Source organism: Sorex araneus, chromosome 2 (assembly GCF_027595985.1).
Source record: "Sorex araneus isolate mSorAra2 chromosome 2, mSorAra2.pri, whole genome shotgun sequence".
In the NCBI taxonomy this organism is placed as follows: Eukaryota; Metazoa; Chordata; class Mammalia; order Eulipotyphla; family Soricidae; genus Sorex; species Sorex araneus.
The window spans coordinates 346532278-346560071 of NC_073303.1; the positions used below are offsets into that span (position 1 = coordinate 346532278).

General features: G+C 40.4%; 1 protein-coding gene across 12 annotated transcripts in view; it reads left to right on the plus strand.

Annotated features, from left to right (window-relative positions):
* The window catches only part of FHOD3 (formin homology 2 domain containing 3), a 450025-nt gene that overhangs the window by 252321 nt on the left and 169910 nt on the right, over positions 1 to 27794 (plus strand). For all 12 annotated transcript variants that reach the window (XM_055127826.1, XM_055127828.1, XM_055127830.1 and 9 more), the window contains exon 6: positions 27351 to 27445. In XM_055127826.1, coding sequence (XP_054983801.1) covers positions 27351 to 27445 — 95 coding nt within the window. The remainder of the gene's footprint in view (positions 1 to 27350; positions 27446 to 27794) is intronic.

Consider the following 27794-nt stretch of genomic DNA (forward strand, 5'->3'; position numbering starts at 1 on the left):
TTTCTTTAAGTGGATGCTATATCTACAAATTTAAGGCTTTTATAATACAAGATTTTAGTGCTGTAAATTTTCTTGTGAATGATTTATATTAGTATCCCATGCATTGTTATAAATAACAATAATGACACTTAATTTATTTATAAATTATTATCTCCCTTCTTTAAACTGTGGATTATTTAGAAGCATGTTATTTGATACATAATTACTTAGAAAATTTCCAGAGATATTTGTTATTATTCATAAGTTAACTTTATTGTAGTCAGAGGATATCCTTGAATCCTTTAGATGCATTGAAACAATTTTTTATGTCAGATCTAGCCTACTCAAGGTCTCTTGTGTAATTTGCAATTGTTAAGGGGAATATTCTGTAAATGTCAATTATGTCAAGATGGCATCTATATTTGGTCTTCAGTATTTTTGCTGATTTTCTGTCTACTTGTTCTACTGATATCTCACAGTTATGGGGTTTCTGTGTCTCCTTTCATTTCTGTCCATTTTTGCTTCAAGTATTTTTAGACTCTGTTATACACATTAGAACCTTAGAACTTATTTCTACATGATAAGTTAACTCATTAATCATTCCAAAATGGCATTCTTCATCCCTAACAATATTCACTTAAATCTATCATGTTTGATAAAGTGAAAACAGATTGCACTAGCATGGCTTAACCTTCCCCCCCCCCCATCATCTTTTACTTTTAGCTTATTTATGACATTAAAATTAAGGGAAAATTTTGCTTTTTGTAGGAAGCATTGTGTCTTAAAAAATACAATCTGACTTTTAATAACCAAGTGTTTAGAACATTTATACCTAATGATATTAATTATGTGTGTGTTTATTGGAAATTATTTTGCTGTTTTCTATTTGTCTTTACTTTGTTATGTTTTCCTCTTTTTATTTTCTTTAAAACAGTTTTTGGGTTTTGAAAGATTTATCTCTTTTGCTTTTAGCTCTAAATTTGTATTTATGTGGTTGCTTTTGGGTTTATAGCCTATTTCCTTAATTTATTAGACGTTTTTAAAGTGATACAATATTTTAAGCACAGTATGATAGACGTAGTTATATGTTATAAGCCATATTTTACACTGTCATTTTTTTCTGTTTAAGGTTTCAATTATCTTTTTAAAAATGTCTAGGGGGTCGGAACAATAGTACAGCGGGTAGGGCATTTGCCTTGCATGTGGCTGACCCAGGTGTTTATAATCCCCGGCATCCCATATGGTCCCCCAAGTACCAATAGGAGTAATTCCTGAGTGCAAAGCCAGGAGTAACCCTTGAATCATCGCTGGGTGTGAACCCAAAAGCAAATAAATATAAATATAAATGTGTAAGTAATATTTATATGTATTCACATGTTACCTCTCCCCCTGCTTTTAATTTCTTTTTATAACTCCATATTTTCATCTGACTTGTTATCCTTTTTCCTAAAGGATTTTCTTGCTTTATAAGTCATTGGTAATGTATTGTTTCACCTCTGCATGTCTAAAAGTGTAGTTTTTATTTTGTGGTACTGGGGCCCCATCCAGCTATGCTCAGGGCTTACTCCTGGCAGTACTCAGGGGACCATCTGTGGTGCCAGAAATCCAACTTGGGTAGGTTCCATGAAGGACATTGCCCTACCCACTGTACTATCTTGACCCCTTTTGTTTTAAATTGACTTAATTCTTATTATTTCACCATTTAACTCTATGTTGACACTTTTTTTCTTTTAGAGTTTTAAATATGTCATTGAGCTATTTTCTCACCTCTCCTACCTGGTGTATGCCTTATTTCTTTTCTATATGTAATGCTTTTTTCTCTTTTAATATTTAAAATTTTTTATTTTAATTACTGTGCTTCACAATTTTATAGTACTGTCAATGGTAGGTTTTCATGCATGCAACATTCCTACATCACGAATCCCCACCAGTGTGTCTGTTTTCCTCCACCATTGTCCCCAGATTTTCTCTCTATTTTTTTTAAATTTATTTTCTCTTAATACCCCATTCTACCCTCCAAGCCATGGTGAGCTCCATTCTGTGGACCAGTTAGTAGGTTCTGTTACTTTTGGTCATTTATTATTTTATTAATGCTTCTTTATACTCAACATATGAGGGAGGTCACTCTGTATCTTCTGGTTGAGTTCACTCAGCTTGATACCCTCCAGGTCCATCCATGTAGTGGACCATAGCATGATTTCATCTTTTCTTATAGTTGAGTGGTATTCCATTGTGCACATATGCCACAGTTTCTTTATGCTGTCATCTATTCTTGGACACTTTTTGGCTATTGTGAATAATGCTGCAGTGAACGTAGAAAATATCTTTTATGAATAGAGTTTTGGGATACTTGTTATAGATGCCCAGAAGTAGAATTGCACAGTCATATGGAAGCTCAGTTCCTAGTTTTATTGAGACATGTCCAAATTGCTTTCTAAAAGATTGAATCAATCAGCATTCCCGCCAGCAGTCAATGAGGGTTCCTTTTCTCCCACACCCACACCAACACTAGTTGTTTCTGTTCCTTGTGATGTATTTCTCACTGGCACAAGGTGATATCTCAATTTTCATTTGTGGTTCCCTGATAAATTATTTATGTTATTTTCATGCATAAATATGTATATTAATGTTAGTCATCTGTATATCTTCCCTGAGAAAGAACCCTTCTAATTTCTCAGACCCCTATTTAACACCTACACAAAAGTGAACTAAAAGTGAAGTAAAAACCTTGAAAAAGACCCCAAATCATGGGTTACAGTGTGGAAAACACAGGCAGAACCATTTATGACATTGAATCAGGAGGCATTTTTAATGACTCAATGCCAGCGCAAACCAAAGCAAAACAACAAATGGGATTTGCATCAAATCAAAAAGCTTCTAATTGGGGAAAAAAAAGCTGGGAGAAAATATTTGTGCACCATTCATCTGTCAAAGGTTTAATATCTAAGATATATAAAGCACTTATGAAATTTAACAACAACAAAAACCAAACAACCCTATTTTCTTTGTGTTTTATCTGAGGTCATTTCTATTGATTTCTATGTCTTCAGTTTCAACAACTTTTTCTCATCATTTCAGTCATTAATCCTGTAAGTGTAATTTTTCCTTAGAAATTATCATTTTTTATTTAGGGGTTCAACTGGGTCACTTTAGTGACTTTCCTAACCAAAGCCAACATCTGGAACATATGAAACCATATTATGCTACCTGTTTTAATTTAATATTTAATTTAACATTCTTATCTAATAATTTCAGTATTGTTGATTTATTTTTAACTATTTTTCCCTCAAATCTAGGACCATATTTTCTACTCCCCACACTTGATGATTTTATTTATTGTGTTTTACATATTTTATGCTAATATTTTTGCACTCTTATAAGCATTTGTAAAATTTGTTTTGGGACACAGACCACTTTAAAATCGCTTGATCCTTTTGAATTTGCTTATAAGATGAAATGTGGGATCAGAGAAAATATCAGTAAGAAAATTATTACCCATTACTAAAACATGATTCTCTGAGTACCATAGTCAACATCCTGTGAGTTATGAAATTTTCTAGTCTGGCTTATAGGAATACCCTCCATGAGTCCTGGGTATTTTTGTTTCTAATTGATTTGGAGCACCGCTGAATATGGTCACAAAACAAAGAAGTAGAAGGTACCAGTGTTGCCTTTAGTGCTGTTTTTTTCCCCTCCTCCCCTGACTGCTACTTATATTCATCTTTAATCTCTCATATAGCATTGTGCCTATGCTTGTGTAAACTTTTAGAGTTGTGCTATATATATACATATGTATACATATATATCTATACATATATATCTGTGACTCCTTAAAGTAAAGAATTACTCTTGTGGGGGCTGGAGCGATAGCACAGTGGGTAGGGCATTTGCCTTGCACGTGGCCGACCCTGGTTCGATTCCCAGCATTCCATATGGTCCCCTGAGCACCACCAGGAGTTATTCCTGAGTGCATGAGCCAGGAGTAACCCTTGTGCATCGCCGGGTGTGACCCAAAAGCCAAAAAAAAAAAAAAAAACACAGAATTACTCTTCTGTATCTTCATCAAGGTACTTCAGAGCTGCATATAGAACCTCATGGTCTCATGAGCTCTTGATGTCATATCTTTATGATGGAATAAATTTTGTAAACTTTCAGTGTTACAAGATTGATGATGCAAAAATGCCTGTACATGTCTCCTTGTATAATGCATGAAAAGTTCTCTATTTCTAGGAGAGAAGTTGTTAGCACACATGTATGTTTTCTGGAACTAGGAGCATACATGTATGTTTTCTGGAACTGGTTTCACTTGTTCTTCAGGACAGATACTCTGTATTTCTAGCTGCATATTTTTTTAAAGGGGGGATTCTAAATAGCATCATAAATTGCATTAATAGTGAGATTAATAGAAATATAATGATTACCTGAAACCGTTGTGGTATGTCTATATATATGCTTAAGTTATCTGGCTTTAGGGACAGCTCAGATTTCTATTTGGCACCATATCTATTTGGCACTACCCAATAAGTGATTCCTTAGCAAAAAGTTACTGTATAATGAGTCTCCTGTTGGACCCACTTAGGCTAAATTCACCCCAGTGCATCCCTGTTGCTGTAGTACTTGTGAACTATGCTCATATTCCCACTCAGAATCTTGTTCTCTCAACTTTCAGACCTGCCTCCTTTGCAACTTATCCTGTTGCTTCTAGTGCTTTTCCAGACTGGGGATAACCCCAGACTCCAGCTCTCTCACCTGCCTTCACCGTTTATATAAAGTACACCCTTCTGCCCTCTGTCTTCTTGGGACATAGACTGTCACCACTTCCTAGAGTTCTTGATGGTTTGGTGGATCTGGGTTATTCTGGGGTCTTGTTCAGCATGTTAGAGAAACCAAGTATGATGACTTCAAAGCCTTTTGATCACCTCGCAATTGCAAGACCACCACCGACTAGCTGATGGTCCAATGGCATTGTTTCTTCTCTCAAGACAGCTGCTTGTTTTGTCTCAGACGAAAGAAAACTAAGAAAAAGATCAGCACCTAGGATGTATCTATTCCTCCCCTGCTCAGAAACTTTGGAAGTAGGACTAGGTGACTGGGCACATAACAGCACTGAAGCACTTGGCTTGCATGTGTGATCAGTGGGCTCGCAAGAAAAACAAATACATAAAATGTTAGTGTCAATAATGTAGTACTAGGTGACTTGTTCCTTTCTAATAGGCTGCAATTTTTATGTAATTATTATTTGCATAGTGTTCGGGGACAGTGCCTACCCATATTTCCACATCCTCTGTTCCTCTCCCTACTCATTGCTTTAGCATATTGCTTTGCGGAGCACCTCCGCTGTGCAGTTGGGCTGTGCTGTGATTGGTCTTCCCAGTGTGTCAGGTGGCAGCTCCCTGGAGCTGGGCCTATTTGGGTTATCATCACTGTCTTGTTCTGAGCTCCCTGTCTCCAGCTAGCTGCTCTATTGGCCTCTTTCCTCCTGGCAGAGTTTTTTCCCTCCACAAAAGTCAAGAAGAGCTTTGCAGCAGGATGACGAGGCTGCTGAAGCGGTTATATGTCTTATATGTCACTTCTTCATATTACAGGGATCACATCTTCCTTTGTGTGATGAGAAGCTACATGACTTGGGATGCTAAGTGTATACTTTAGAATGAGGCTATGAGTCACAGATCATAGAAAACATCTTAATAAAAAAAAGATAAACAGGGGCTGGAGCGATAGCACAGCGGGGAGGGCGTTTGCCTTGCACTCGGCCAACCCGGGTTCGATTCCCAGCATCCCATATGGTCCCCGAGCATGGCCAGGAGTGATTCCTGAGTGTAGAGCCAGGAGTAGCCCCTGAGCATTGCTGGGTGTAACCCCCCCAAAAAAAAAGAAAAAAGAAAAGAAAAACACCTTAAAATTTGTTGATACACTAACTTGTCTCTATTATATTTTTTGACATTTTTGTCTGACATTTTTGGGTTTTATTATAGTCTGACATTTTTGGGTTTTTTTCACTCTGTGTATTCTTCTCTCTTAATTTTAAGTGATTTGGTAGTGTTTTCTTTTCTTTCTTTCTTTTTTTTTTTTTTTTTTTTGCTTTTCGGGTCACACCCAGCGATGCACAGGGCTTACTCCTGGCTCTACACTCAGGAATTACTCCTGGCGGTGCTGGGGGACCATATGGGATGCTGGGAATCGAACCCGGGTGGGCTGCATGCAAGGCAAATGCCCTACCCGCTGTGCTATCGCTCCAGCCCCTCTTTTCTTTTTTTTTATGTATAGCGCTTCTATATTAATTTTATTTTCCCAATCTCCTCCTCGCTGCTGTTGCAGTTGTTGGTTGTTGTGATGACTGGGGGCCACATACCTGGTGGAGGTGCCCGCAGCAAGCAGCATATTGATGATAGTGCAACCATATGCACAGCCAGTGTCCAACATCCCACGCTTCTGGTGTAGTGCCAAAGATCACTCAAGAGCAGAGCTTCCTGGATTGCACTTGGCATATGGGCCAACTGGATGGATTGAACTCTAGGTTCTACTCCTGTGAGCAGCCACTTTGCTACTGAGCTATGGCCCCAGGTCCCCTGGTAGCACTTTTTGCAGAGAAAGAGTTTTTTTTTTTCTGGCAATGATAATAATGAACATATTTTTTTTAAACTGTTGATAATTCAAATGGGGATCAGCAGACTTTTTCTAAAGTAGCAAATAATATTTTAGTCTTTGGCAGACTCGTAGCCTCTATAGCCACTTAGATGTTTTTCTGGACAAAAGCAGTCCTTTGCAATATGTAAATGAGTGGGTGTGGTTCTATACCAGTAAAACTTTATTGATAAACTCAGGCAGGAACTGGAGAGAGCTCAGTGGGAAGAGCACATAGTTCAAGCCCCAGCACCACATGGCTCTTGAACACCACTGGAACGACCCCCAAGGACAAAGCTGAAACTTCTAGCACTGCCAGGTGTGGTTCTAAAACCAATAAGCAGGCAGTGGACCAGATTTAGCCAGTCATTTGTTGGGCTATAATTTGCCAACCCCTTTTAAGTCTTTCTTTCATCTCTACTACTCATTTGAGGTAATCTCTTAGAACTATGTAGGATTTTTTTAAATGGAAGAAAACTTTTATTGGTTTTGTTTCATATGGAAGCTATAGGAATAGGAGGAGTATACCACAAACAAGCTTCTAGTTCTGTCAGAAGTGCTGGTTCTCCTCCTACTCACATATTTGTGACACCTTCTACTTACATCATCTTCAGCTTGCAGTATGACCTCTGACCTGCTCTGCTGGTCAGAGGGAATTGAAACATAGATGGTGTGAATGTTCTTTTGAATCATTCCTTCATTGAAATAATAAGTAAAAGCCTTTAGCTGTAGAAAATAGTCCATCTACCACAAAAACTTACTTCAAATGGATCTCCCAAACACCCATGATCATTCTACTGTAACCTGCTGAGAAAATGTGGAGGGAACCATAATCCGAAGTGTTCTCTGTGAAAAAACCTTCCTTTTGCAAACTGAACAAAAGGTTATCAGAATGCATGGCTTGGGCCTGGGAAAGAGTCTGGGGGAGTGAGGGTTTCTGATGCTTTGTTAGCACCTCTGTCCTGTAGGGTGAGTCATAGAATCTTACCAGAGGATGTTCATTATGGAGCACGGATCTGCCAAAATCCCAGGTAGGAGCTAGCATGTCCAAGACCTATTCTTCATAGGGCCCTTGAAATCATACTCCAATGCAGCAAACTTTATCACCCGAGTTTTAGTTTGAGTTTGTGGGGGGTGACCCATTTCATTGTGTCCTTCAGCACCCAGAATGTGCCTTATTTTGGCTAGATGAGTCAGTATAAGAAAGCAGGGTCTGCTCTGGGGACCCTGGGTATGTCAGCCAGGCTTCAATTCTAACCCAGTGGAGCCCATTCTGTAAACTGACCTGGAAGCCAGCAGCCCCCAAGGCCATTCCATGATTCAAGCAAGAATGCTAAGGGGGTCCATACATAGTGCACATGAACGAAAGGTATGATAAGTAGCTGTGCTGCGTATGAATCCTGTGATTTCATTCTGGAATGGAGCATTGCCAGTAGTTACTTGAACTTGCATGAAACACTTGTATATTGTCATCTCTTGCTTGGTTCTCATTGGAGTCCCTTAAGAGACCTTATCATCTCTTGGGGAGCTGGAGAGACACTACAGTTTGCAGTGCACTTGCCTACACACAGCTGACCTGGGTTCAAACCCTGGAACCCTAGCTGGTCCCTGAGTCCGATCAGGACTGATTCCTGAGCACAGAGCCAGTGGTAAGCCCTGAGTATTATCAGGTATGGCCCAATACCCCCTCCCCCAAAAAAGAAAGAAACATTGTCCTCTCTCTCTCTCTCTCTCTCTCTCTCTCTCTCTCTCTCTCTCTCTCTCTCTCTCTCTCTCTCTCTCTCTCTCTCCCTACTGCCCTGCCCCCCTCCTCCCAGATATAAGATCATTTATACCAAGTTGCTTGCTTGCTAAGAGACGTAGCATCCTTGCCTCAATTCCACGGGCCTCCCTGGCAAGTTCCTTCAATTTGGAGCGCATGCTTACAGTGCCTTATATGACCTCCCCCTTTTACCTTCTGTGAAACAAGGGACCCAGTCATTCTCTGTTCCTGACAGCTGTAATGATGAGTACTCTGTTTTCATTTCTGTAAAGAAGTGAGCATTCCATATGTCATCAACTACTGAAATGGAATGAATACTTCACACCAGAAATTCTTACTGGTGCGAGCTCCAAGCAGGTCAGCTCTGGGGGCAAAATACCACAGGTATTACCATGCTTTATGGTCCTCTACTAGAACACAGAACAATTGGGGTGAGGTTGAGTCTGCCAGATGGGTCTAATTGAGGGCTTGGTTCTTAACAGATGCTTAGATTGGTCTTAGGAGTTTGCACCAAATGGAGGGTAACGCCCTTTATGGTCACTGTACAATGTGCTGGGGGCTGGAGGGAGACATTTTGTTTGTTGTTGTTGTTGTTGTTGTTGTGTGTGTGTGTGTGTGTGTGTAAGAGAGATGGGGGTGAAGAGAGAGGGGAAAGGGAGGGAGAAAGTTTTGTTGATTTTTACTTTTGGAAACTCTTCTGATATGAAGCATTGGAACCCTTTTAGTACCTTATTTTCATTAATCACCTCTGCCTCACTAAATTATTTTTCTTTTTGGGTCACACCTGGCTATGCATAGGGGTTACTCCTGGCTCTGCACTCAGGAATTACTCCTGGCGGTGCTCAGGGGACCATATGGGATGCTGGGAATCGAACCTGGGTCTGCCGCGTGCAAGGCAAACGCCCTACCCGCTGTGCTATTGCTCCAGCCCCTGCCTCACTAAATTTTAATGCAACAAAATGTGTATGTGGCATACACTGTGTCCCCGTAAAGCATTAAATTCCTAGAAATTCTAATTTTGCCTCCTGCAACTGAGTTAGTTGGTGCTTGCCTCTCTGAAGATGCCTAGTTTAAAAGTATTCATACAGTTTCAGTAGCTGATGACATGTGAAATGCTCGTTTATTTTTAGAAATGAAAACAAAACACTTGTCATCGGCAGCCAGCAAAGACTATTAGAATGACAAAACAATGCAGTTCTAATGAATATGTGATTACAGCTGCCAGGAAATAACTATTAAACTGAGCTTAACTCATTGGTCCAGGAGATGGGATGGGTTGTGATGAAATTTAGGGACACATGTATAGCCCCAGTCATCTCTGAGAGGGCTGGGCTTGTCATGTGCAATTATGCACAGGGCAACAATCCCAGGATTGTTTGAGCAGATGCCCAGGTAGGAAGGCTGCCTTCTCTAAGCCGAAGACCTGGTCTTAGTTCCTCGCATGATTTTCTGCCATTGGATTTTGCCAATTAGTGTTTGCATATTATTTTTGCTTATTTCATTGTGGCAAAATGCACATTTTTTTTCATTTAACCACTTTCAGTTGTACAACTACCAACCAGGACCTTCTCAGTGCTGTGCTACCGTCACCACCACTGCCAAAGCTTTTCATCACTCCAAATGGAAATTTTGCTCTTTTGAAGCAAAAACTTCCCATTTCCTTCTTTCTTAGCCCCTTTTCTGTCCCTCTGAATTTGCCTGTTTTTGATTTTCATTTAAACGCAGTGATGCAATGTTTGTCCTGTACTAGCTTTCATTCATTTGGCATGATTTTTCTCAAGGCACTTTCATGTGGTAATGTGCTTGATATGATTTCTGAGTGTTTTATATATAAATATATGTTTCACATACATATCTATGTATTACAATATATGTAATATATGTATGTTAATGTATTATATATATTTATGAGTCCATATGTATTTCAAGGGTTTTTTTTTGTCACACCAGGTGGCATTCAGGAATTATTCCTGGCTCTGTGTCAGAGATCACTCCTGGCAAGCTCGGGGGATCATATGGGATTCTGGGGATCGAACCCAGATCTGCTACGTGAACAGCAAGCACCCTACTTGCTGTACTATTGCTCCAGCCCCTGTATTTCAGGTGTCTTGAATGCAGATAATAGAGCAGATAGGCACAAACAGTGGGGAACTGATGATTACATTTTCTTTTGTTTATGAGTCACACAATCTTTTCATTGCTCTTCCTTAGGTATCTCTGATTTAGCATCAACAAATATGCATAATATGAATCACAATGGGAAGGTTTCAGATTCTTTAACTGTTATGCATATTTTGTTTTGTTTGAGGTCATAAAACACAATGATATCATAAAACTATATTAGGAAGGTTTGTAATATCCCAAAGGAATCTGGGCTTTGCTAAGTCGTAGCAAGTGACTGTCTCACTGGGTTAATGTTTTGGAGGATGGGTTCTCCTCGGTACTATGTAGGGGCCCCCCGGAGCTGCTTTTGGTGACACTTGACTGTTGCTGCTCAAGTTCAGTAGCTCTGGGGCTTCCGGGGCCACCTGGCAGTTCTGGAGAGGTCATGCAATACCAGGGTCCAGCCATGTATATCGAAAAGTCCTTGACATTCCCTTGTGAGAGTCTGCCTGGTGAAGCCCTCTGCGAAGAAATAAGAGGCATTTGCCGCTTGCCATGATGCAGAGGATCTAAAATATGGTTCAAGAGTTGAAATCTCAACCTATGTTTCTAAATATGCAGCCGCAGAAAGCAATTTGGAGTTTGGAGCAAACAGACATGGGTAGGAGGGACCTTGGCTCTATCCACATTGCTGTGACAGCCACCAGAAAGTAGAAATTTGGTGTCTCTGTTCGCCTGTAAGTTTAGTTTTGGTCTGAGCAGGTGCCGAGAGGGAACTACAGAGGGCCTTGTCCAGGCACCGCTGTGGTTAATGACCGGGTTAGGCCGGAAGCAGCATCCAACAGTCCTGGCTATGCAGAGACTGTCCTGGCTTCTGGGATCACACCCGTGGCCAGTTAGTCCAGGTGTTACAGGTGGGAAGGAAGGAGACAAGGAATTACAGCGTCGGGGTGAGGATTCTCCGTACTCAGTGCCTGGGAAACAGGCTCTTTCTGGAATTACAGAGGAGACACTGCAGGGTGCCCAAGAATAGGCCCCTCCTGTACCAAATTCCTTAGCAGTTGGTAGAAGACATGTAAGACATGTTCAGTAAGTTGATCTTTCCTTTCAAAATAAGTTACAAAAATAATGAAACCCTAAAAAGAAATACAGAATTAAACACATTTGAGTATATTCTGATTTTTCCAAAGAAATAATGCCCCCACATACATTTCTGGTTTTTGTGGAATCAGTGGCCTTAGACTGCTGGTATAAACATCTATTGGAAGAGTGCCCCCTAGTGTCAGACTTTATATTGCAGCCTCACAATGGATTTTGGAATAAAATTTAAGGGAATGTAGGATTTTGGGAGCCGGGAGGCTTTGGAAGACTTCCACTTAAATCTTTATATCTCTCAGATGACATATTTGAAGTCCATAGATGTTCTATACACGACAGCACCGATTTTACCTACTTGATCACCATTTCCCTTCTTCCTAACAACCTGGGTCCTGGGCTGGAGTCCTGTGAATTTTCTTTGAATGCAGACAGACATCAGGGAGCCATTCTGGTGCCTTTCTCTTCCCTTGCACCAGAGATACTCATCTCTCCTCACAGCTCAGTGTCCCCCATCTCTTCAGGTCTGTGTTATTCTCTTCCCCTAATTACTCAGCCTCACACCCACCTGCCCTTCCCTGACTGTGGGTATTTATGAGCTCCTGCCAGCTCTATCCCACCCCGCAGTGTTAATTGCTCTGTCTCAGCTTCATACCTTTTGCTTCTGTCACCCCAGTGTACTGGCAAACTATTAAGCCAGTTGGGAGAGGGGGGTGATGCCCCAGGTATTTGCCTCTTGTCCGTCCCCTTCCTCAATCAGCTGTCTCTCCCTGTGAGTCCTTGTCACTGGATTCTCTGCTGTACCAGGTCAGCCTGGGCAAAGCAGGATTCGACTGAGCACCTGAGGTCTGGTCCCAGCACGCCCCTGCGGGCGGTTTCTGGTTCATCTCCTGTCTGGCTCTGAGACTGCTGGTGCTTCGGAGACCCGTGTCTGTGCTTCCACTGGTTCCTCATTGGTTTTTTTGTTTGTTTGTTTGTTTTTGTTTTTTCTTTTTTGGGTTACACCTGGTGATGCATAGGGGTTACTCCTGGCTCATGCACTCAGGAATCACTCCTGGTGGTGCTCAGGGGACCATATGGGATGCTGGGAATCGAACCCGGGTCAGCGGCATGCAAAGCAAATGCCCTCCCTGCTGTGCTATTGCTCCAACCCCCTCTTTATTGGCTTCGAGTCCTAGGAAATCATTCTATCTTAGGAATCTGTCAGAAACACCTAGAGACTCAAAACTTACTCTTTGATTCAACCTTTCTTCATTCCTTTGGTTTTTATTTGTTTGTTTGTTTGTTCATTTTTTAAAGGGAGCAGAGGTATCATTGAGGCTTCAGTAACCCTGGTAGGAATGAGGCCATTTTTGTATTTGGAGCCAGTGAATGTCTACTCTTAAACCTTTAGGCTAAGAATCTGGGATTGATGGAAGCTTTGTTGCCAGTGGGAGGCTGAGGGGAGTAGGACAGAAACAAGCAGTCCTTTGTGTGGCCATAGATGGGAGACGATGCAGAGAGAGGACGAGAGAGAGAATTTCCTGATGAGAAACCCATCCGCAAGAACCTCACCATGATCTTGCTCCAGCTCCAGGGCAGAGAGCCTGCCGACTGGGTTATGAAGCAAGCTTGCCCAGCTTGGGGAAGACGCTCACAGCCTGACTGCGTCTCAGGCACCCCTTTTGGAAACAGGCTCTCGGTGGAGAGAGGTTAGTAAGTTTTGGAAGTGTTAGTTGCGGATACTGCTGAATATCAGCAAGGGTTTCAAAACTTTGACACCTTGTTGGAACTCTTTGTGTTGGTTAAATTCTTGTCTCCAGTTGAGAATTGGCAACTCATTCTCCTTAATTTTCATGCAGTCATCAGTGTTGAAAGAGTATTTCTTTGACAGTTGCCCTTGGGGAGAACTTGGCCAGAACTTGTTATTTAGGGCGGACAGTTAAGGAGAAGAGAATAATAATAACAACACAGGTTCCAAGGTCCCTGCTTAGTTCCAAGAAAGTCAAGAGTATCAACATCTTTTCTGTGCTTAGAATCTAGGTGAGGAATGGAAGCTGGGGATTGGCAGATTCATTTTGGAGTTAGGAAGATTACATTTTAATAGCCTGGTTAAAATATGTTGAAATTCCATCCTTAAGGTTAATTAGTCCTCTCCCCCCAAAAAATAAGACTTTTGTTTTGTTTTGGGCCATACCCGGTAATTCTCAGTGCTTAATCCTTGGTTTGCACTCAGGAATTACTCCTGGTGGTGCTCAGGGAACCATATGGGATGCTGGATATTGAACCCAGGGTTGCTGCATGCAAAGTAAGTCACTCTCCCTGCAATAAAATTGCTCTGACACCTCCATGCCCACACCCCGAAAAAATTTTAAGAGTACTTAAGAGTATTCTCCCATTTGGAGATCATTTTGATTTAGTAAAGTTGACTAGAAATTGTTTGAGCCCCAATATATTTTGGTGAAAGACACACAGGGCTAGCTTGGGCTCTTGGGGCCTCGTTGGAGAGGCAGTCACGTTCAGAACCAGCAATTCCCCTCTGCTGCCAATGGGCAGGTCATAGTTCTTCCCCCTACTCCCCACACACACCCAAAAAGAAAAGCCCCTAAGCCTTGTGATCCCTGATAATTGTTTGTAGCAGAACATTGCTCTTGTGGCAAGGCAGGTTTTTTTCTTAAATTTTCTTATACCTGATTCATCTTGTTTTTTGCATTTCTGAGAGTCATGGTGATATGCAGTCACGTTTTAAAATGCTTCGCCATCACATCTATGGATTGGCTGCCTTTTGAGTGCTTTTGTGAAGAGAAAATCAAGTCAGGAGTAGGAAAGTATGACTGAGCCTGAACATCTGAAACAGAGGCCAGATGAAAGTTAATACTGTACTGAGTTGCTGAGCTAGCCTCAGAGATTAGATCTCTGATAGTCTCTTCACACACACACACACACACACACACACACACACAAGTGGTAAGACTGTGAGATGATGTGTTAAGTAGCGTGACTGTAGCAATCATATCATTATGTATGTTTATGTAGATGTATATATACATAAATATCTCCAACCCTCAAACTATGCACCTTAAACCAAATTTTAATTTTTTTGTGTGTTTTAGAATTTTTTTTGTTTTGGAGTGGGGGAGGTCACACCTGGAATTTCTCAGGGCTTACTCCTTGTCTCTGCACTCAGGGGACCATATGGAGTGTCAGGATCAAAGCCAGGTCAGCCACATGCAAGGCAAGAGTTCTGCCTGCTATTCCGTCTCTTTGACCCATTATATTTTTAAAAGTCCAGAAGGAGAGATGATAAAGCAGATAGTACACATGGACGAGCAAAAGTCTCTTGTACTATTCCAAAAACCTTCCTGATAATTGGAAATTGCATCAATGTAAAAGTTACCTGAAAAAAGTTTCTAATAAAACACAAGAGTGAGATGATATAGGAAGGTAAATTGAAATACTCAAACTTAAATTGGAGAACCTTTTGTTTTATGGTAGAACGTCAAGGTCAGATATGCAGGAAGAGGGGTAAGAGAAGTAGTACGGTTGGTAGGGCACTTGCCTTGCATGAGACTGACCCACGTTTGATTCCCAGCACTCCATATGCCCTCCCACAAACCCTGCCAGGAGTGATCCCTGAATGCAGGGCTAGGAGTAAGCCCAAAGCACAGTTGGATGTGCAGCTCCCCCCCCCTTACACACACACATACACAAAATATGCAGGAGGATATACACTCAAAGGACTAATTTTTAGTATAATGTGTTCTACACCTATAGTTAGAACAATGCTTCAGGAAGACCCAACAATAATGCATTAAAATTTCTGAGGTCTACACGGTGTGATTATGTTAAGAAGATCCAGTAGTTCTTGTCTCTCTGTGTCCATTTTCAGAAAAGATATGACCTGTGATTTTACTATAATAGGAGTAAAAAGAAAGAATAGATGAGGGGTTTATTAAAAGATTACACAGAGCTCTATTTTTAACAAGTTGTTAACTCTGCCAGAAGGAATTACCTTTCAGCTGCTTCCAGGAAATTTTCGTCAACTTCGACCCAAGGAAAGGACATGAACAAGCAGGCAGATCACCAGCTCTGAGTTGTTTTCTCATTCATGTCTGGTGTGTAAGAAATTTTTCATTTAAAAACATGTCTGCCTCTGGTTTGTGGCTGAATATTCATCATAGCATGTAAGGATTTGTCTTAAATTAGGATGCATGGAACTCATTAGAAATTAACAAGCTTAGAATAGAAGCCTGCAGAGGATCATTGAAACAAGTGGGAGAGCCACGCTGGGGGTGGGGGGTGGCATCTGTGGAACCTGCTCCTCGTCCTGACACCAGCTGGAACCAGGAGGTTTTCCAGCTTTGACTGGCTTGTTTAATACTTTGAAAAATGTAGTGGTGACAGTGTCTCTCATGGACTTGAAAAAGTAGGAGTCAAGGTAGGGATGCCCTCAGAACCAGATACTGCTCAAACGCAGGAGAGACATGTAAGCCAGACCCCAACCAGCCCCAGGACAGCGATGGAGGGGAGAACGGGGAGTTCCAGTCCTGTTTGTGATGGAAAAATCAAGGGGATTAAGGGACTCACTGGAGGTGGAGCATAAAGAAGGGGAAGGAGTCTGAGCTAGTAGAGTCCAGCAACAAAAATCCACAGAGAAGGAGTGGAGAAAGATCCACATCAAGAGAGAAAGATCATCCTTATCCACGGAAAGTTGACCCCTCTTCCTAGAAAACAGAAGGAGAAAAGAAAGAACTCTTAACTTCTTGAATGAAATGCACACATTTCCTTTCTCTTGTTTTGTTTGGGGGCCACATCTGGCAGTGCTCAGGGTAGACTCCTGACTCTGAATTGGGGAATTTCCCCTGCTGCTGCTCAGGGATCATGTGGGATGCTGGGATGGAACCTGGGTGGGCTACATACAAGACAAGCGCCCTACCTGCTGTACTATCACTCTGGCTCAGAAATGCATGCATTTTCTATTCTATTTTTCTTTCTAGGAGAGAAAAAAAGACGTATTGCTGGTTCAAAGTGAACAGACTGATTAAGGAATATCCTAGCCGTGTTTAAGACTTGGAGGTGCACAGTGAACCCCGAAACACATTCTCTGTCATAGGATATCATGTAATGTTAGTGCCCTTTAGTAGACCTACAATATTTGGTTGGGGGGGTGTCAAGGATTAGGGTGGGTATATAATTAAAACCCACCCATCCTGCCTCCAGCAGAGTAAGGGCAATTATCTGTGGTCATGCTAGGGTGTATTTTCAGAGATGCTTTAGTGGTAAAAGGCCTCCAGTTAGGTGGAATGATAGGTGTCATAGCTCTGCAACTGTAAAACAATTGCAGTAGTCTTATAAACTATGATGCCTCGGGAAAACTGAATTCAGAAAAATCTCCAGTTTAAAACAATATAGGAATTTAATAGGGAAGAGAAAAAGAACAATCGAGAAAAGGATCAGGTCATCAAAGCCAAGTGGTGAGTGGACCCTCACTTCTCCACAGTGGACTTAGTCCCTGCATGCTGCTGCTAGAACTCTGAGCACAAAAGGGAGAAATTCTGGGTGAGATGTGGTGAGGGACTCCCCACCCCACTCTCCCTTGCCATGCACAGGGGTGTTGGAAGAATACATTGGGCATCTCCAAGGATTCTGGAGAGAGTAGATGGTAGCAGGTTGGTGGGGAAAGGAGACTAGAATAGGAAAGAAGTTTGAGCACATGGAGAAGTTACATTTTCCTCCTGGAATTCCCTGGTCAGAACTCAAATCAGTTCCAGTTCCACAGTGGGCATAGTTGTGAACAGAGATAGTTCCAGGAAGAAGCCATCTACTGGAAGTAGGAGGAAAAGACACTCTGAACAATCCAAAGTCCCTTCAAAGGACCCCCATGCTTGTTAAAGTCTCTCCTGTTACCTTGCATCACATCGCCCTTGCCCACACCCAGCCCCCAAAGGCTTCTAGTAGAGAGGGCAGAGATGACAATAGCATGAAAGCAGCAGGGGCCTGCCTACACCTAAGACTGTGGTGGGGAAGCATTAGATTTTGCTTTGATGGGAAGGAACTGTCGCCACAGGAGGGTTGAAGTAAACTCTGTGGTTTTTTTTTGTTTTGTTTTGTTTTGCTTTTGGATTTTGGGCCACACCTAGTGGTGCTCAGTACTTACTCCTAGCAGGGTGTGGAGGTATGGGGTGCTGGGGTTTTAACCCCTGGTTGTCTGTGTGCACCAGGCAAATGCCCTATCCACTGTACCATCACTCCAGCCTTAGACTTTTTTCACCAACACTCTTACTGCCTGAGCAGTCACAAAAAGGAAGTGGCAGAGCAAAGTGAGGACGGGCTCAGCTCTTTGCTGAAGGACTAGCAAGGGGAATCATGGGAAAAAGGGAGAAGGAGGGCCTCAGGAAGTGACCCAAAGATGTTTATGAGTTCGTGGGTTCACCACAAACTGCATGCCAGGGTTTGACCATCAAATAGCCTACTAAGACTGGGCAACTGAGCAAAGTCTATACCATGCCCATCATACACACACACACACACACACACACACACACACACACACACACACACACACATGCACGCATGTATTATTCAGGATCAGTCAACCCAAATGTGCAATAGGTACTTTGAGAAATAAATGGGCTTTGAAAATGCTGCCTGCAAAAGGCAGGTTCAGTGCTGTGACTTGGATGAAGGAGGTTGATTACCTGCTTAAACAAAAAATGCCAACATTTTCTGTAATGTGGTCTATAATGCAAAACTCAGACTCGTAACAAACATTTAAAAATTTCCAGGATTTGCACCAAAATGATTTGGCATATAGTAAGTCTCAACATGCATGGGAAAAGTCAAATCAGTAGACCCAGTGTCAAAGTGACAGAGAGGGCCAGATTTGTCAAATACTTTGTAACAATTATTATTACAAAACAAAGTCCAAATGAACACTCTTAAAATGAATAGAAACACTCATAATAGTGCCTATAAAGAAACAAAATATTATACAAAGTGGTTACTATCAGGAATAACCAAATAATAGTGTATGTAAAGAAATGTAAAAAATTATAAGGAATAACAGAATGAAAAATTTAGATGTGAAAAATGCAGTGGTTATAAAAGTTCATTAGTTCAAAAGTTCATCATTTTCAACCAGTGGCAGATTGAAAATGATCAAGTTTAGGTTTACCAATTATTATATTAAATGTAACTGGCCTAAACACAGCATTTAAAAGATAGATGATCAGAATGGATAAATCAAGACCCAACTAAATGCTTCCTACAAGAAACTTACTTTAATTATAGTACTATATATAGTTTACAGCAAAAGCATATAGAAGTAAATGCCACCTAAACACTAATCCAAAGAAAGCTGCAATAACATAAGAGGAAGCAAACAGCAAGGTCTAAACAAGAACATTACAATATTTTTAGAACAATCACAGCACCCAGAAATAGAAAATATATGAAGCTCAAAATACTTGACAGCAAAGACAGAAAGAGCTTAAATAGCCTGGGAAATCTTCAGTTCTGATCGGACACTTCAGCATCCTCTTTTGGTAATCAATAGAATGAGCCGACTGAAACTCAGTGAAGCTGTAAAGGAACTGGACAGCTCCATCAATCAATTATTTCTGATTGACGTTTTTGGAGCATACCACCTAACTACAGAATATGCACTTTATTTTCAATTGCTTATAAAACATTCACCAAGAGACACTGTATCCTTGATCCTAAAATACAAGACAAATAAAAAATGTTAATTATGTATTTTCTGACTGTAATGGAATTAAACTATACATCTGTATAGGAAGCATAATAAGCATATCTTAAAATACTTGGAAATTAAACAACACACTTTGAAATTATCCACACATTGAAGAGAAGTTCCCCAAAAGAATTTAGAAAATATTTGGAATTAAATGAAAATGTCTATCAAAGATTGTTATAGTGCATAGGGTGCAGTTGAAGCATGGAGGGAAATTTGTAGCATTCCATGCTTTTAATAGAAAAACAATGTAAACACCAACCTTAAGAAACTAGACTAAAAAATAAAAACCAAGGATGGAGAAAGAAATAATAGAATAGAATTTGTTGAAATTGAAAACAGAAACAATAGGAGGAAATTCATGAGTCCAAAAGAAAATGTCTTTGAAAAGAAAAATAGGATTATCATGCAATAATGACAAATGAAAAATGACCAAAAGGAACACTAATTGCCAACATCTGCAATGTTAGAGGGGCTAGCATGAAATCAGACTTCACAGACATTAAATGAGTAAAAGGAGAATACTTGGAACAACTAAAGCACATAAAATCAATACCTTAGATGAAATTCCTTACAAACTTTAATTCCTTATGCTTACATTCCTAAATCACAGTCAGTTCTTAACCACAAATTATCCAAACTCATCCTAGATGAAGTAACCCTACCTATTGCTAATAACTGTTATTAACCATAACTATTAGTGAATTTAACTTGAAGTCAACAATCTTTTGAAAAGAAATCACCAACCTTTTGTAAAAGAAATCAAATGGTTTCCTATTGAATTCCACCAAACATTAAAAGATAAAATCAATTTCACACACCATTTTCCAGAAAATGGAAAGAAGAGGGAATGTTTTAACTCATTTTTATGACTATAATTGATATGAAGTGATAAAAAACAGGCTACCACAGATCAGTATTTCTTGTGAACAAGGGTCATTGCAAAATACTAGTACGATTAAATCTGACCCTTTATAGCAAGAAGAATGCAAGGCTGGTCCAGTTTTTGAAAAATTATTCTGGGTAATTCAACAAATTAACATTCTGAAGTAAAGCAAATTACAATATTAGTGTTTGTAACTTAACATAATGGTGAAAGACTTCATATCTTCCCCTGGTACTGAGGACAAGGCAAATCTCATTAAACATTTGTACTGAGCCAGAAAGCAGTTATATATAACCAATGTAACAAGGTTAGAAGAAAGTACAAGGGGGCAGGGAATAGACTGGTGGGGACCATGGAAGAAATAAAGCTTCTCTTGGACACAGAGAAATTATTTTTGTAAAAAATTACACCATGAAAGCTAAACTTCACAGAATTAAAAGTTAAACCTCATAGAATCAATAAGTTGGATAAAGTTATAAGAAACAAAGTAGAATGTAAAGTCCATACATAAACATTTTTATTTCTATGTACAAGTTACAGTTTGGAACAGAAAAAATGTAATTTCTAATTGTTCAAAAACTGAAATGCTTATAAATGTCATGCAAAAAAATGAAAGTTCTTAAAACTACAAAACTGATTAGAGAAAGCTGAAAAATCTAAGTTAATAGACATAATCAGTTCATAAAGAAGAATGACATCATAAATAAGTTAATTATCTTAAAATTTATGAACGGATTTAACGTAGTGCCCATAATGTTTCCAGAAAGGAACCAGAGAGATAGTATAGATGTTAAGTCACATGCTTTCCACGCAGCCTACCCTAGTTCTATCCCCAGTACCTCATGGTCCCCAAATCTCTCTGGGTATATCCCTGGGATTCCCCAAGAACCATTACAGTAGCCCAGATAATTCCTGGCACCACGTGACCTGAGCAGCTCCATATTTCTGGGCCCTGGCATTGAACTACCAGCCTGGTTGGCCGAGAATCACTGGGAGGGAATCATGGGCCTGCTTGGAGGAGAAGATGATGGTGATGATGATGGTGATAGTGATGACAACAATAATAATATTTCCAAATTTTTTTTTGTAGAAGACAAATGACTTTCAAAATTGATATTGATAGGCCAGAGGTACAGGTGTGGCTCAAGTGGTAGAGCACAGCCCTACCCATGTGAGACCCTGGGCTGCCTGTCTGGCCGGCACAGTCTCTAAGCCCTGCTGGTGGTGGCCTGAGTGTTCCTGAGCATCTCCTTCACCCCCACAGTGAAAAGGACCCGAGTAGCCAACACAGTTTTGAAAAAGATCACCATAGCTGATTTAAAAGTAGGGATCACCATAGCTGATTTAAAAACTCACTCTGGTTGGGAGACTAACACCCAAGAACTGTAGAAATAAGTACCAGGAGGTTGACTCCATGGCTTCGAGGCTGGCCTCACGTTCCGGGGAAAGGTCAACTCAGAGAAGCGATCACCAACTACATTGTAGTCGAAGGCCATGTGGGGGAAGGGAGTTGCGGGCTGAATGAGGGCTAGAGACTGAGCACAGCGGCCACTCAACACCTTTATTGCAAACCACAACAGCTAATTAGAGAGAGAAAACAGAAGGGAAAGCCTTGCCACAGTGGCAGGGTGGGGTGGTGGGGAGATGGGATTGGGGAGGGTGGGAGGGACACTGGGTTTACGGGTGGTGGAGAATGGGCACTGGTGAAGGGATGGGTTCCCAAACTTTGTATGAGGGAAGTATAAGCACAAAAGTGTATAAATCTGTAACTGTACCCTCATGGTGATTCTCTAATTAAAAATAAATAAATTAAAAAAAAAAGTATAACTACTTAGTCTACAGCATTAAGAAATTTAACATTTTTTAAAAAAAACAGCATTAAAATAGCAAAATTCAAAAAAAAAAAACTCACTCTGGTGACTGGAAAGCTAGTACAGCAGGTCAGGTGCATATGCCTCGCATGCCACTGACCTAGATTCACTCCCTGGTACCAGGTATAGTTTCCTGAGCCCACCAGGAGTGCTCCCTGAACATAGAGCTTAAAGTAAGTCCTGAGCAAATCAGACTTTTTGGCCCCAAAGACCAAAAAGACAAACAATAACAATAGCAAAACACCGTGGTGAGGCTGGAGTGATAGTACAGTAGGTAGGGCACCTGTCTTACAGGTAGTTGACCCAGGTTTGATCCCCGGCACTCCATATGGTCCCTGAGCCCTCCAGGGGTGATCCTTGAACACAGCGAAGAGTAAGCCCTGGACACAGCCTGGTGTGGCTCCAAAATCAAAACAAACAAATAAGCAAAATACCCACTTATTATGGTAATCAAAGGTAGCGATAAAGGCATAGTTAGATCAATGGGCAGAACAAAGAATCCAGGAATTGATCTTCCTCCCCACCCCACCCCCATTTCCCTGCCCAGCTTGGGGTAGATTTTTGTTAAAGCTATGAGATAAAGCATAGTCTCTTCAGATTTTTGAATTAGATAAATCAAAACATCTACATAAATATTTTAAAAGAGTTTAAACATCACACTTTATAAAAAAATTGGCCTCGGTGGATCATATGTCTACCTTTGGCTTGCGTAAGGAGTTCTCTCAGCATATCTTATGCCCAAGGCCTGGGCATGAAATATTTCTTGTTAGCCCAGAGGGCCCACTCCCCCCATGTCTCAGGTCTGGTAGATAAATTGACTTTCGAGTTTGATGAGGTAGTTTTATGACTTAACATTTATTGGGCACTTACTGTGTCAGGCATGTTTTAACTCAGTCCCTACAACACTCTAGCCAAATAGGTGCTGGAATGTTCCCATCTCCTTTTAGGCATGAGGAAGCTGAAACACAGGAAAATTAATAAATATATATAATTCCACATGTATCAGAACAAGTATACACTGGAGCAAGCTTTATTTAGAAATCTACTATTACTGACCACATTTAAGACCTTCTCCTATGAAAATTAAAGTATCTCATTTTCATGGTTCCTGTGACTCGGAACATCTAATTTTTCTTTTTTTCCTGTGTGAGTTTTATTTACTATTGGGTTGGTGGGTTTTTGAGGTTGGAGGAGAGCCGGAATCCACTAGAATCTATGTAGTGCCATCTTGTGGCCTTTATAGGTTTTACAGGAAAGAATAGAGTTCTGGGGAAGCATTTTTATTTATTTAAGAAAGTACTTTTTAAAAATTACTGAATCACTGTGAGTTATGTTGTTATTTATGGTTGGGTTTTAGGAATGCAATTTCTCAACAACAGTCTCTTCACCGACGTCCACTTTCCTCCACAATGGTCCCCTTTTGCACCCCCCATCCACCAACCTGCCTCTATGACAGGCCTCCCCTCCTTTTTAAATACATTTTTTGGCATTGTGGTTTACAGTACTGTTGATATAGGGATTTATACAGACAACTTCATGCAACTTCAGCACCTTCTAGCATCCACTCCCCATCAGAGAGAGAACTTCTCTCCACTATTATAATAGTGTCTCTTCCCTGCACTATTCCCCAGTCCCCATCCCTCACCCGCTCACTCCTGCAAACTTCCTACAGAAGACAAGTTCTTGGGCTCTTCACTTCTATTGACTTTGGATACTTGTTATTCCCCTACTATGTTTCTTTTTATCCTTTGTATGAGAGATACCATTCTGAAATTATCCATATAACTAATTTCACTCAGCATCATACTCTCCAGATTCATCCACACAGCAGCAAATTGCTTGACTTCATCTTTTCTTGTGGTTGAATAATATTCTATTTTGTATATACACCATAGTTTCATTTAAAAAAATTTTTTTTTATCAGTGAATCACCATGGGTTACAGTTACATACTTAAAAACTTTCGTGCTTGTGTTTCAGTCATACAATGATCGAGTACCTATCCCTCTACCAGTACCCATTCTCCACCACCAATAATCCCAGTATCACGCTCACCCCACCCTGCCTCTGTGGCAGGGCATTCCCTTTTGTTCTCTCTTTTCTTTTGGGTGTTGTAGTTTACACCATAGTTGGTTTTTTTTTTTTTTGCTTTTTTTTTTTTTGTCACACCCAGCAATGCACAGGGGTCACTCCTGGCTCTGCATTCAGGAATTACCACTGGCAGTGCTCAGGGGACCGTATGGGATGCTGGGAATTGTACCCAGGTTGGCCGCATGCAAGGCAAATGCCCTACCCGCTATGCTATCGCTCCAACCTCCACCATAGTTTCTTTTAATCACTCATCTGTTCTTGAACTCTTGGGTTGTTTCCAGATTTTAGCTAGTGCTGCATTGAACATAAGGGTGCAAATGTCTGTTCTGCATTTGTTTTTGAGCCCTTGGGTTATATTACAAGAAGTAGAACTACTGGGTCAAATTGAAGCTCAATTTATAGGTATTTTTGGAATGTCCATATTGTTTTCCAAGAAAACTGGACCAGTCAACATTCCCACTAGCAGTGAGTGGACGGTCCCCTTTCCCCCACATCCATGCTAGCACTGTTTGTTTTTGCTCTTTTGGTCATCAAGACATAACTATAGCATGATCAGAAACTCTCAAGTTCTGTTAACAGGATGATTCAGTTCCTTGACAGTTATCCATGAATAGAATTCTGGAAAGAAATGGATGAGAGAGGAAGAGAGAGGGAGAGGGTGAGGGAGAGGGAGAGGTTATAGAAATTCAAGTTTGGCATGTTCACTGTATCACTGTTGTCCCATTGCTCATCAATTTGCTCAAGCGGGTGCCAGTAACATCTCCATTCGTCCCTGTCGCATTCAGGGTCAGGGGAATGAGGCCCACTATTGTTACTGGTTTTGGCATATTGAATACACTATGGGTAGCTTGCCAGGCTCTGCTGTGTGAAATTCTGCATTGCTCTCTTCCGGGAGCTTTGTTTTATAGTTTCTGGATCTTGGCCATTGATAAGATTGCATGGCACCGGAGGCAGTTTGTGGATGTGACTGCCAAGCTACTAGAAAACGGGGGATCTGGGTGGAGGAGGCCCAGTCCCGATATGAGCAGGCTTGGAGATCTCAGCCATGGCTTCTGCATACCCAAATCCCAATCCCTGTCCCAAAGCAGAAACAAAATAATATATTTTGTATTGTTTGTTATGAAAAACCACTGAAAATGCTACAAAAAAGTATACATAGAGGAAAAAGTGTGATGATTGTCTTTGCTGGTCCTGTTTTTCCCCTTTAACTTTGGGTTATTTCCTTAGCATAGATACCTCCCATCATGGTGTGTGTGCGAAGGGGGCAGGGAAGCTTAAATAGGACTTACTTTACACAGACCAGGGTAACCTTGCTTAACAGACTGGCTTTTACGACACATTTATTCCTTTGCTTTGTAAGGCCTCCATTTTATTCCCCTGTCAAATGGGGGCTTTAATATCAACTGTCAGGTCTCTTGTATGATCCCATGTGTAATATGTAGTATTTATTTTAATATTTTATTAATTTTCATATTACAGGGACTTTTTGCCGCTAGTAATATCTGAAGTCAGTTATTTAATTTTTCTAGCATGTATTAGCTAATGTTGTTGTTAAGTGCCTTTGTGAATTTAAATAAAAATGATGCTTCATAATGATATTGAGAATGAACAGCTTCAATAAGCTTGTCATTTTCTCCTGTGAAATTCATTTGGCTTTTTTTCTACTGGCACTTGGCATTTTCTTATCAACAACTCATATGAGCAATTTATACAATTTGCTGCCATATGTTTGTTTATCTGGTATTATATTTAAATGTCAAGTTTTGTATTTTTTGTGTGAATATAAGATAGTGGATATAATTGAGATCTCATTATGAAATCATAGGAGAAAATTTTGTTGGGTCCCAATATTACTTGCAAATACTGACACATTATGTATTCATTTTCAACTATCCTACCTCAATATTTTAAATTTCTTATTAAAATTCCAGAGCACTGATAAAGAGTCATGGGTTTCTGGTATAATTTGTGACTTATTTCTGATTTTCATAGGAATATCTCCAGTGTTTTGCCATTAAATAGACTCTTAATCTGTCATCTTAAAAATTATACTTTATTATGTCAAGAATATAAACTTTTCAAGCTTTGAATCTTTACATATTTAGGAGCATAATTTTTCCACAGGAAAAATATGTGGTTTTGTTATTTGATTTTTTGTTGGTGAGGCTAGTGAGGGCTTTCTGACATCGCACACTTACTTGCATGCTTTGAACTAGCTATGACCACTGTTTTGTTTTGGTTCCTTTCTATCAACAGCATTTTATAGAGACTGTTTCCAGCACTGTACATATAAACCCTGTGTGAATAATGCATAAAAAAGGATATGAGAAAATATATTAACATAGTAAAAATGATTACTATAAATCATGGTATTAAGATTATTTTTACTTCTGTATTTTCTAAAAACTAAGTACCCTGTTTTCACAGAGGTGGAGGTAGAAAGGAAATGTAAATGGTAAAAGTCAGTGTCTTATCAATGGACTATGGGTGAAATGAAAGTTAGAAGGTGGGGTGAGATTTAGGAATCCGACTTGTTACAGTATGTAACTTTTGCTGGTTCATTATCTGGTATGAAGATTATTTTGATACTCAGAAAGCCAAAACCTGAGTTTCTTTCTTTGTTTGATGCATAAGGGCACTATGTGGAAACTTGAATAACCCCGATATGTGGATTTTTCTTAACCAAGAATATAGGATTTGATGATTTTCAACATTTTTTTTAACCTGAAAAAAGTTTAAAAAGAATTCCAGAGATTAAAGTTGTATTTGTTCTCTGCTGAAGGGGGTCAATGATGCCCTCAGGGGCCTTCCCGGGCACCTGGGGCCTGTCTAATCGCAGGCTGCTTTTGGGAAATTCTGAGACACTGTCTCGGGGAAACCTTTGCCACGTCTTGGATGCTGCACAGATATAGCAACACAAAAACATGCACTTATACGTCAAGGCACCCAAACAGCAATCACTTGAGTTGGTGCCTTGATTGCATTTGCCCGAAACCAGGAATAGCTCTGCTCTCCTCTGCGGCACGAAACACTTTTTCTCCAAAGGAAGGTTGTGCAAATTGCAGAGCTCAGGATTTTTTCCTTCTGGACTTGTTTCTTAACATACCCTGTGCTTAAACGATAGAAATCTCAACTGATGTATGATCACGAAGATTATGTTTATATGTATTAGACCATAATATCTCCTTGCTTCTTTTCTTCTGTGTAGCTTTGGGCCAGATCATGTTGTACGTGGATGGGATGAATGGAGTAATAAACCACAATGAAACCATTCAGTGGCTGTACACTCTCATTGGGTCCAAGGTAAGAGAAAGTTATGGTGGAACAGTTTATTCATTTGCAAATCACAGATGCTTCATTTTGTTACTCTCTCTGATGTAGCCTTGCAGGAAGTAACCATAATTCAGGTTTGCTCCCACTTTAGCGTACTACAAATGAGAGCCTCAATTTTGTAGGTTTTAACAAACTCAGACCACAAATAGTTTATAAATTTCTAGTGTATTTATTTTTTTAGGTCAGGGGAATAGGGGCCACACGCTGTGGTGCTCAGGGCTTACTCCTGGTTCTGTGCTCAGGGACCACTCCTGTGTTTGGGGAACCACAAGCTGTGCTGGGGATTGAATTAGGATTGGCCGCATGCAAGTCAAATGCC